We start from the raw sequence: 12,500 nt of genomic DNA, 5'->3' as shown, positions 1-12,500 counted from the left end.
CAGCAAGGCACCCCAACCTACCTAGGAGTGAAGCTGGACAGAAAGCTCACCTGGACCCCTCAAATCAGCTCCATACACAGCAGAAGCCTCAGGAAATGGCCCTGATGAAGAAGCTGGCAGAAACAAAATGAGGGGCCAACACAAAAATACTAAAAACAGTGAATACCGCAACAGTCAGACCCCCATTGGAATATGCCGCCAATGCCTGGTCAACTGCTGCTAAGACCAACCTCGACAGCCTGACCAAGACACAGAATGCTAGCCTCAGACTCATCACAGGCGGCATGAAAACCACTCCAGTGTCAGCAATGGAGAAAACAGCCGGCCTCCTTTCACTAGAAGAAAGGAGACAAGAAAAACTCCTGAGGCAAAATGAAAAAAATGAAGAGACTCCCTTCACACCCCATTCTCCCCAAACTGAGAGCCCCCACAAAGAACCGACTGAAGCGACAGAGCCCAAACCACCTCATCAAGGCCCTTGAGAGGAAACACCACCATCCTCTGTCGGCAACGAACCAGCCAAATGAATCCCTCCAAGACTATGAGGACTGGCAGGCAGACACCCCAGCCATCATGCTCAACATCCCAGGTGTCTAGAGTAAGGAGTACCATATAGCAGCTGAACTAAAGTCGCTGACTCTGGAAGCACTAAGCACCAAATACCCTCCCGATGCAGAGCATACACAGATGGGTCTGCTAACGAGGTGGTGAAGAACAGAGGAAGTGGGGTGTATATCAGATTCCCTGACAGCAAAACCATCGGCAAGTCAGTGGCTATAGGCACCCTGTCCACCAACTTCCGTGCTGAGGCCTGTGCCCCGCTATTCGCAGCCCAGACTTTCAGCCAGAAAGACACACTACCCACCAACACAGTGTTCCTGACTGACTGCAAGTCTACCCTGCAGAGTCTCCAGGCGCCAGGAGGAGACCAGATCTTAAGTGACATCAGGCAAGAACTTAATCTCCTCAAACAGGCGGACCGCCTATCCAAGGCAGGCAGCAAATTAGAGCAGCTAGTCCACCGATATTGAGAGACAGCTTCAGAAAAGCGTGGCACCAACGTCTGGACATCGGGCCGAAAGACGAAAAAGACGGCAACCATGAGCTGGACAGAGCGCCACAGGTCACAACCTTCCGACTGCGAACGGGACACTGTCAGCTCCTCTCCCACCTCCAATGTCTGAAGATATCACAAACTGACCAGTGCCCTTGTGGCACAGGCCCACAGACCCCCTCCCATATCCTGCAGTCCTGCCCCACCTTCGATGCTCTGAGACGCCAGGCATGGCCCAGCTCAGTGGAGCTCCAGGAGAAACTGTGGGAACTGGCGGGGTCCCTGCGACGGACCGCGGACTTCGCTATCCTGACCGGACTGAAAACTGGCGTGGCCAGGGAACGCGGAAGAGAAGAAGAAAAACAATATGATTTTCGCTGCAAGGGTTATGTGTATGGTACAATTCTGAAAGCAACAAAACAAATATTTTATCATTATAAATGTTTTTTGCCAATTTTTGTATTTATTCAGTCTCTAGTTCACTGAATGAAACATTGTTTGGCACAATCTTACACAATATCATCACAAGGTAATCTAGATTCCCCCTCCCCCGCCTCTTTCTTTCCTTCTTTCTTCTTCTTTTATTGTTTGTTTTTCGTTTCCTGGTTTTGCTTAAAGGTTTAAAGCATCAAGGCATCAAAAACATGCAATGCACTGTGAAGTTGTTTTTGTTGTTGCTGCTGCTGTTTGTTGTTTGTTTTTGTTTTGTTTTCGTTCTCTTTATGGCAGCAGTCAGTCGGTCAGACCACATATTCTTTATATTATAATCGTTGCTATCGTTTCCACTTGTATCAATTTTAACTTGAAATCCTTGAAACAAGTTCACGGTTTTGACTTTCAAAAGTACATTCGCAGACCAAACCCTTCATGGCAATAACATACAACTTACTTGTGGATTCCGGGATCTCTGTCGTGGTCAGTCTAATCGTTGTCTCTGAAAGCACCATAATGAACACGTAATATGAATGTCGGTGCCAGAACAAAGCACCACAGCAACACTCTAGTATTCATACAGTGAAATGTGTTCAAACAGCGCGTAGTGCTATTTTATGAATCCGTCTCATTGGGAAGTTGCTGTTTGAAGCATACATTAAAATTCATATGTAAACACAAGCAAACGACATGTAGGAATGAAAACACCTACATTTTATAAAAACATATACGGTATAAAACACTCTTTTTTAAATATATACAAACAGTAACTCCACCTCCCCCACCCCCACCCATATTTGCTTCCATTCCAATATTCCAGTTTATTCATTATAACGTGGCAAGGTCTGTGAATATTGAATGTGGACTGATTATTCAAAGCGTGTCGGAAACCAGGATTCTGTAATATAATTCTAACAAATGTGATTCATGTTCGTTGTTTTGTTTTCTCTGTAAGCATATCGTCATACACAAGTTTAATATACTAATTTGCTCATCCCTGTGTTATGTGGATCCAGAATTTCATTATTGGAATGATAACTTTTTAAGTTAAGGGATATTTACCTACTGCTTGACGACATTAACAAATTCAACTTGAACATTTGACGTATATGTTTTAGTGCTGGGCAGCAAAGAACAAAGTGCACCTCGTTTTCTTGGGCTTCATGACATAAAGTATTAACAGAGAGAGAGAGACAGAGACAGAGACAGGGAGACAGAGAGAGACACAGAGAGAGGTTACTGCTGACCGATGGAATACGCCAACATAGATCACTTACCTTGTGTCACTGGTCCTGGCGTTGTAGTCGCAATTGTGGTTTCTACACACACACACACACACACACACACACACACACACACACACACACACACACACACACACACACACACACATACCATATGCACGCAGGCACGCACAAACACACACAGATATTATAGTTCTTGGATGACATCTGCGGGTTCTGTTATACTGGTCGAGCGCGCGGACATACACATACATACATACATCGGGTGTCCCAAAAACAGTGAACCACTTTTTGACAAATATTTTCTCAGTGATAGGGAAACCGAATTCATTGAAAATTTTCACACAGTAACCTTAGTTACAAAATATCTAAAAGTTCGGACACAAATTATGCGAGTATTGTCAAATTCAAAACAGCATATCAAAAAAATCCAATATCAGAGGAAAACTCACTTATTTCAGTTTATGCTCAATGTGGCCTCCATCTTCCTCCACGATTAAACGAAGCCGTTTCTTCCAAGCAGAAATGCTTTTACGTATTTCTTCCACCGATATCTCCTCCCATAACATAAGTATCCTGTCCTTTAACGCCTGCTCGGTCAATTTATCTCTCACTCCCCGGTAAACTTTCTCCTTCAGAGAGTCCCATGTGGCATAATCCATTGGGTTGCAGTCAGGACTTTGTGGAGGCCATTCATCCTTCTTGATGAATTCTGGTGCAGCCTCCTCCAGATGGGCCTGGGTTACCCTACTTGTGTGTGAAGGAGCCCCATCTTGCTGAAACACGTAATTGTTTCTTGGATAAAGACGTCGACAATCCGGGAGAAGATTGTCATCCAATAACTGAATGTAGCTTTCACTATTAACTTTGGCTCTATCAGCGTCAATAAATGAATGTTTGTTTTTTCTTTCCAGGGTACTCCAGCTGAAACCATTATCTTTTTTGAAAATCTAGAAGTCTCGTGATAGAGGCGAGATGGCTGAATTTCTCGCTTCCGTTTCCCATAAACGCGATTGTTTTGGCGATTTTTAGCTATCTCTAACGTAAATGCTTTCTCCTTTGTGAAAATGATCCTTTTCACATCAGTGGCTGAGTAGCGGTCATTCAAGTTACGGCAGCGAGTTTTTCTTTTCCCTCTAACATTTTCGTCCCTCCTTGATGCCGTATCCTCTTGAAGGGCTTCAGCTCCAGTACTTTCGCCATTCTTTGCACAGAAGACTTCCTCACTTGTAAATCGCTGCAAGTTTGGGTTCTCCTCCAGGGACTGAATCACTTCCTCAACACGGTACTTGTTCTTCTCCGAATATGCAGTCTTGGGTCTCCCACTGCTAATTTTACGTGCTACTGACCCTGTAGTGCGTATTTTAGCGATAAGTCCATTTACAGTGACATGACTCCACCCCTTGCCTGGAAATTCCTTTACGATCCTTCTTCCACCCCAGCCTTTCTCCTTGAAACAGTTTTCAATGGTAACCTTATCACTTTCACTCAAAGGCATAGTTGATCCTTCCAATCTAAAACTTTGGACAGAACTGATTTTGGATACAGACGACAATTAAAAAAATCAATAGACTTGACACCCAGACAGGCTATTTTTAGACTGACACTGATTAACAGATGCCAACACCTGGCAGCTGGCATGAACATGATGAAGGTCACACTCACTGCTCTGAAAATGGATTTTTTGACATGCTGTTTTGAATTTGACAATACTACCATGATTTGAATCCGAACTTTTAGATATTTTGCAGAGTTGTTGATGATACCCTGGGGTTACTGTGTCATAATGTTCAATGAATTCGGTTTCTCTATCACTGAGAAAATACTTGTCAAAAAGCGGTTTACTTTTTGGGGGACACTCAATATAAACACAGACACCGACACACACGTTACATCACTCAGTTTTGTGGAATGAAATACTGAGCAAAAAATCGGTGGCATTATGCCCCTCACACACACACACACACACACACACACACACACACACACACACAAACACTCACAGACAAGCAGACAGACAGACAGAGAGAGGAACAGACAGACACAGCAAGATGGCACTGCAGCACCTGGTTTCAGTAGCTTTATACAGTGTCGAAGTCAGTTTCAGCCCACCCACCTTCATAGCAGCCCAAGATCTGAGTGACCTTAGCGCTGATGATTTCATTTTCATTTCTCCTGTCCAAAATGACGGTTAAAGGCAGGTCGAACGGTGCCGGAGACGAAATCGTAAGAACATTAGAAGAATCTTCCAGGTCAGTCTCCTGTAAACAAAATATTTGAAAAAAAGAAAGTATTTTTCTGTATCAAAACACTTCTCTTTTTTTTTTTACTGAATACTAGCCCGGCCACGAGTGTCTTTAGCACACTGAGTGTATCGGCGCTTATGGGCTAAAACCAATACAAAATACAGGTGGAAAATCTCAAGCTAGAACACCCACACGAGTGCTGACAATGGACGTTTCCCTAAGCTGACAGGTCAGCTGAGTTGAGTTCCTTTCTACAGAAAAACAGGGAGAGAAGTGTTACTGATAGCGTGTGTGGTCAACTTCGTTCTTAGTTTTCTTTCTTTCTTTTTTTTTTTTTTTTTTTTTTTGGGGGGGGGGTCTATTTTACTGTTTTGTGCAACTTAAAAACCCTTGCCGTAATTAATTATCATGACATAAGCGCACCTAATTGACTGTATTAAGTCCCTTCAGAAAGAAAAGAACCTTCGATGCAAGTGGACAAAAAGTTCCAGAAAAAAAGTGAGTCGGAATAAAAACGTTTCCCTCTCACCGACATATCACACGACTGACAAACAGGATGGTGAGATCGAACGGAGCTCCTCAGCCACTTAACAGCCCAGCTCTACTAATGAGTGGAATAGCTAACAGTGCGTAAAAACCCTTATATGCTTAATGTCCCAGTGCCAGACCACAAAAGCTGGGAAAATAGGAGAAAGGGAAAGAAACAAACAATGCGACTGGAAAGGGCCGGAGAAGGGGAGTTTTACTGATGCCTATGAGAGCTAAAAGAAAGAAGGGGCCAACAAGATATGGACAGTAGAACAGCATGAACTGATAACGCACGGTTCCAAGAAGCGGGAGACCCTAATCATGTCAGTGTGCTGCCTGATCAACTGAGACATCTTCAAGCAGCATAACTGCTTGTTGTGTGAAGCACTGAGACATCTTCAAGAAGCATAACAACCTTACTGTCTGAAGCACTGAGACATCTTCAAGAAGCATGACAGCCTTGCTGTCTGAAGCATTGAGATATCTGCAAGAAACATGACAGCCTTGCTGTCTGAAGCACTGAGACATCTTCAAGAAGCATTACTGTCTGAAGAACAGACATCTTCAAGAAGCATGACAGCCTTGATGTCTGAAGCACAGACATCTGCAAGAAGCATGACAGCCTTGATGTCTGAAGCACATACATCTGCAAGAAGCATGACAGCCTTGATGTCTGAAGCACAGACATCTGCAAGAAGCATGACAGCCTTGATGTCTGAAGCACAGACATCTGCAAGAAGCATGACAGCCTTGATGTCTGAAGCACAGACATCTGCAAGAAGCATGACAGCCTTGATGTCTGAAGCACAGACATCTGCAAGAAGCATGACAGCCTTGATGTCTGAAGCACAGACATCTGCAAGAAGCATGACAGCCTTGCTGTCTGAAGCATTGAGACATCTACAAGAAGCATGACAGCCTTGATGTCTGAAGCACAGACATCTTCAAGAAGCATGACAGCCTTGATGTCTGAAGCACAGACATCTTCAAGAAGCATGACAGCCTTGATGTCTAAGCATTGAGATATCTGCAAGAAGCATGACAGCCTTGCTGTCTGAAGCACTGAGACATCTTCAAGAAGATTGACAGCCTTGCTGTCTGAAGCACTGAGACATCTGCAAGAAGCATGACAGCCTTGCTGTCTGAAGCACTGAGACATCTGCAAGAAGCATGACAGCCTTGCTGTCTGAAGCATTGAGACATCTTCAAGAAGTATGACAGCCTTGCTGTCTGAAGCACTGAGACATCTACAAGAAGCATGACAGCCTTGATGTCTGAAGCACTAAGACATCTGCAAGAAGCATGACAGCCCTGCTCTCTGAAGCATTGAGACATTTTCAAGAAGTAGGGCTGTCATAAGCATTGAGACATCTGCAAGAAGCATGACAGCCTTGCTGTCTGAAGCATTGAGACATCTTTAAGAAGTATGACAGCTTTGCTTTCTGAAGCATTGAGACATCTTCAAGAAGTATGACAGCCTTGCTGTCTGAAGCATTGAGACATCTTCAAGAAGTATGACAGCCTTGCTGTCTGAAGCATTGAGACATCTTCAAGAAGTATGACAGCCTTGTTACCGACTGTCCTGATTCATCTGCTGGTTCAGGCAGGAGACTTGTTCCTGTTCTAACGAGCGATGTCGTGTAGGCAAAAGCCAAACGCTTCCAAAGAAACAAGGATGAGTGTCCTATATTGGAAATATTACACAACATTTAGCCTTAAAATATTATATCTATATTAAATACAATGAAAGTAAAGGGAAATAAATGTTCATATTATCGTGATATAGTGATTTTTATTTAACACTTTTTCTTCGGCTGTCTAGTTGTAAACATATTTTGAAAACTCGTAGAACACATAATATCTATTGAAACGAAAGTTGATTTACTATTATCTGTTACTAACATACTGTTTAGTATAAAAGCAGCAACTGCATTCAGGGTAGATATACATATTTTAATCATGTAATGTCAGTTAGCAACATTTGCATGTTAAATCTACAATTATCCCATTACAATTTATCTTTGAAAAAGAAATTAATCTTAGAATTGCCAAGCCAGAAACTTAGATATATGTCTATTTGCTCGATCATTTTTGGTGCATATTGATGACATTTGCTTATTTATCTGCACGCTTCTCTGTACATCAAACTACTACCTTCTTATGTTTTTCCCTTCCTTCTTTAATATACACTTTGTCCATAAAAAGTGGTGACTTGGGAGTGAAAGACAAGAGAGAAAGAGACAGAGCTGGAGACAAACAGGCAAACAGAGAAATAAAGACACTAAGGCAATGGTAAAAAAGAGAAAAAAGCACAAACGTTCGTTCAACACCAAAATCGTGCACACAAAGTTATGTCCATGACTACAGAAGCGGACAAAGAATTGTGCGTAGATGGAAATGTAATTACGGAGAAGAAAGGAAGACAGACAGAGACAGAGAAAATGAAAAAAAAGAAAGTGGGAAAATTAGGAAGTTGCAAGTCCCATCAAAGAAAGGAAAGAAGAAGAAAAAAAGGCAGTGGGAAAAATACGAAAATAAGAGGAGCCCCCCCCCCTCTGAAAAAAACGAAGACAAATACACATTTAGCGGGGAACCTTTGTGGACAGCTACCAGTGTGCATGAGATGGAAGGAAGGGGCGGGACCTTTTCGGTCTGAACAACCCTACTCTATGTACTCCTTACAGAGACCCTAAAACATGCATCTCGTATCAATCACAGAATCCCTGTTCGAGATTGCAATATAAATGATGTTGGCGTGGGTGAAATGTGGTGTGGTGTGGTGTATGGTGTGGTGGTGTGGTGTGGTTTAGTGTGGTGTGGTGTGGTGTGCTGTGGTGCTGTGGCTTTAAACAAGGAGAGAAAGACAGACACACAGACAGGCAGACAGACCGACAGATAGGCAGGCAGACAGAGACCGAGACAGAGAAAGAGACCGAGAAACACAGAGAGAGGAAAGCATATTATTAACAAGAGACCAGAAAACGTACGGCAAGCTGAGCTCCATTTTGCTGCAGGGTGGCCTTAACCGCATTGCTGAATTCCAGAACAACTTTGGTAATGGCGCCCGCCACATAGGGCTTTCGCATCTCAATATCCAGCAGCAGTCTGTCCTCGTTGGTGGTGAGGTACACAGACACCATGTTTTCCTGTCCATTCTCGGGGGTTACCGACACGACACTGGCAATCGGCTCCTCACACTCCCCGCCTACAAAGACACACACATTAGTCATGAGCCACTTCTGTGAAAAATTAATTTTCAAGGAGCAGAAACGTTCCGAACACAAGCACGGGAAAACGGGCCTTATGAATTTCCTACTCTGCCTGGCACCACTTCACTGTAGTGGTCAGCCGCCTGTATAGTACCTAACGGGCGATAACACAACACTGAAAAATCAGGGACGTTTGTTTCTGTTGCCTTTTGTTGCGGCGTGGCCTCTTGAGAGGGTGGAGACTGAAACTGTCAGTGTGTATATGGACCCTGATGTCTTCGTTTTCCAAAAGGAAGGCAAATCAGTCCTGGTTTAACTTCTAAATTCTAAAACCAGATTAGCGCTTGGGGACTGGCTGGGCCGCGATAAAAATTCCTATAAAAAGAGTATTTATTTCAGCCACTCCATTCATTCCAAAATTGAGGTCCGCATCACAGTAACTGCAACTGTTTCACACTGTGAAGTGCTGGTCAGGCTCGCTGCTTGCTCCCGGCTGTCAGCCAAAGAGAGGCATTCCCATCTAAACCACAGCAACAACGGCCCAGAAAATGTGTACAATTAGTTTCTGAGCAGCAACTTTGACAATTGCAGTTCACGTTATGTTCTCATCTGAAAGGTACTTGTTCTTCACAACCCAATCAAACACACACGGTCACACGAACCAGGGTTATGAAAAGTACATGCCTGGACAAAAATAAAAATAAATAGGCAATATTTCTTTAACACAGTGACTTTGTTGACAAACTATAAAAGGAAAACCCAGATCCCCAAAGTAACTCATTTTTCATATCAAATATATCCAAACAGCTGCAGACATTCCATCGTTAATCGAGACAAAATATTAAAAACAACAGACAACTGTAAATAGTTTGATTCATCTTTACCTGTCTGTATTTAGTATTCTTTCTCGATTAACGATGGAATGTCTGCAGCTGTTTGGATACATTAGATATGAAAAATGAGTTGCTTGTGTTGTACATGTGTGTTTGCAGGTGATACTGCCAACAAGGAAAACAATCCCCAGAAAATGAGGGAAGGGGGTCTATCTAATACTACAGTGACATCACCAGAACGACACCATTCTCAAATGCCAATTCTTATGCTTGATGTGTGTGTGTGTGTGTGTGTGTGTGTGTGTGTGTGCGCGTGTTCGTATCAGTCTGTTTGTCTGTCGGTTTCTGTGTGGTGTGCGTGTTGTGCTTCTGTGTATGTATGTGTGTGTGTGTGTGTGTGTGTGTGTGTGTGTGTACGTGTGTGTGTGTGTGCGTGCGTGCGTGCGTGTGTGTTTGTGTGTGTGTGTGTGTGTGTGTCTGTCTGTCTGTCTGTGTCTGTCTGTCTGTGTCTGCCTGTGTCTGTGTCTGTATCTCTGTGTGTCTGTGTCAGTGTCTGCGTCTCTGTGTGTCTGTGTGTTGTGCTTGTGTGTGTCAGTGTGTGTGTGTCGTGCCCCTGTGTCTGTTTTTGTGTCTTTGTGTGTTGTGCCTGTGAGTGAGTGAGTGAGTGTGTGTGTGTGTGTGTGTGTGTGTGTGTGTGTGTGTGTGTGTGTGTTGGGAGCTCACAAGCCGAATCAACATTCAGTAAATGTAAACAAATGCTACCTGTGGTGATCTCTGTCACTGTTGTTGGCTGTGTTCCGAATGTAGTTTCTGTCGGAGTAACTGGCACTGTAGTCATCTCTTCTGTAACATTATTCAGAAACAATGGAAGTTGTCACTTTTATGCTGTAAATTCCAATAAAAGAGCGGTGTCAATAACAATGCACAGGCCCAGGAGATATGGGCTATAATGAACGAAAGGCAGGAAGTCTGGAACATACAAAGGTTATTTTTCCTTCATGTCTTTGGGCGTGGACCCAGTAATACAGCTGCTCTCCACACAAAGAGAACAGAAATATACAGACGTGTTGTGGACCCAGTAATACAGCTGCTCTCCACACAAAGAGAACAGAAATATACAGACGTGTTGTGGACCCAGTAATACAGCTGCTCTCCACACAAAGAGAACAGAAATATACAGACGTGTTGTGGATCCAGTAATACAGCTGCTCTCCACACAAAGAGAACAGATATATACAGACGTGTTGTGGATACAGTAATACAGCTGCTCTCTACACAAAGAGAACAGTAATACACAGACGTGTTGTGGATCCAGAAATGCAGCTGCTCTCTACACAAAGAAAACAGAACTATACAGACGTGTTGGCTCTGTACCATCTATGCAGTGCATTCTGTGCCCAAGTAGCGTGCCCTTCTTTTTTCGCCCGAGGAGTGGAGTGGCTTTTGTTTCTCTGTCTTTTTGCTTTCGGTTTCCTCAGCCGCCAGGTAATGGTCGGTGGATGGGAACTCGGAACTCTCCCAAAACTTTCGTCGTCGTAGAAAACGATGCATGCCAAAATTTGTGAACGCAGACCAACTGATCTTAAGTTGGCAATACAACAACAAAGAAGGAACGAAAGAAATATTAATTAACATTTTCAATAATCGTTTATTGAATAAATGTTTCAAATTGGGAAATACAACGTGAGGATTTCATTCTTAGCGCTGAGTAATATCCACAGACAACCAAAAATCACGAAACTATTGTTTAATGCTTACGAACCGCTCATGAGTCCATCTTAACACGAATCGGGGATGCAACTGCCATCCAGGACCGAATGAGCATTATCTCGGGGGAAAACGAGTGAACTCACCGCTAGCAGTACATCTGGTACTTTTTCACTCGCAACACATTCCCTAGAAGAAAATTACCCAGAAGTGAGGCCTTTACTTCCAACATCAATAAATGATTTTTTTTAAAAGACAGCGGATCCGACGATACGATTATTTTCTCTTGCCGCAAACAGCAGACATGAGCAAAGGGCCATGTGCAGCAGACTGAAATCCGTCGCAGTTTTACACATCAAAATCTTGGAAGCGCATCCTCAACCTAATAGATTTTGTTCTTACTTTTTATCATTCAGTTAGAAAGGGGCAAAAGGCGAGTGTATGTTACCTGTAGGTTCGTAGCATGCCTTGATCCTGAGCTCAGACAACTTGCCATCAGTGGTGAGAACAATACTGGCAAATTCATTCTGGAAGGTCAGAGAGATGGCCCCTCCTGGGTTTGGCATCATCTCCTGGAAACACAAAACAAAATGATGACGACACCACTTCATGATTACGCGCAACTGAACGAACATATATTCCACATTTATAAACAATGCACGAATTCATCGCCTGTCACACACACACACACACACACACACGCGCGCGCGCGCGCGCGCGCGCGCACACACACACACATATACGCATACACATATACATACACACATACATATACTGGCTAAAACACATGTGTGTGTGTTTGTGTGTGTATGAATATGTATATATATATTTTCTACATGTGGTGATAGTTTGTTGGGTTTTTTTTTCTTTTTCTAAATCTACGTTGAATAAGTTTGCCATTCTTTTTCTAAATCTACGTTGAATAAGTTTGCCATTCTTTTTCTAAATCTACGTTGAATAAGTTTGCTGTTCTTTTTCTAAATCTACGTGGAATAAGTTTGCTATTCTTTTTCTAAATCTACGTTGAATAAATTTGCTATTAGTTATGATTCTTATTTTCTGTTGCTAAAACAAATCTTTGAAACCACCAAATCATGTGCATGTAACATTATTTGTAGTGCACACTATGATAAACTGTTGAACAACAAAGTGGCACGTACCACGATTTTCACATCTCATTACATTAGTAATTTGGTCTCATATGATAGGAGCTAGGTGTAAATAGCCTTGGAGAATGTTCGCAATAG

General features: G+C 42.9%; 1 protein-coding gene across 1 annotated transcript in view; it reads right to left on the bottom strand.

Moving 5' to 3' along the window:
* Positions 1 to 12,500, bottom strand: part of LOC143287865 (SCO-spondin-like) — a 104,417-nt gene that overhangs the window by 30,316 nt on the left and 61,601 nt on the right. The window contains exons 33-38 of the mRNA XM_076596102.1: positions 11,702 to 11,825; positions 10,309 to 10,389; positions 8,492 to 8,709; positions 4,847 to 4,991; positions 2,764 to 2,805; positions 1,944 to 1,988 (exon numbers count right to left, since the gene is read on the bottom strand). Coding sequence (XP_076452217.1) covers positions 1,944 to 1,988; positions 2,764 to 2,805; positions 4,847 to 4,991; positions 8,492 to 8,709; positions 10,309 to 10,389; positions 11,702 to 11,825 — 655 coding nt within the window. The remainder of the gene's footprint in view (positions 1 to 1,943; positions 1,989 to 2,763; positions 2,806 to 4,846; positions 4,992 to 8,491; positions 8,710 to 10,308; positions 10,390 to 11,701; positions 11,826 to 12,500) is intronic.

Source organism: Babylonia areolata, chromosome 12 (genome assembly GCF_041734735.1).
Source record: "Babylonia areolata isolate BAREFJ2019XMU chromosome 12, ASM4173473v1, whole genome shotgun sequence".
Classification (NCBI taxonomy): Eukaryota; Metazoa; Mollusca; class Gastropoda; order Neogastropoda; family Buccinidae; genus Babylonia; species Babylonia areolata.
Note: the sequence above shows the minus strand (reverse complement) of the source record. Positions and strands in the feature narration are given on the sequence as shown.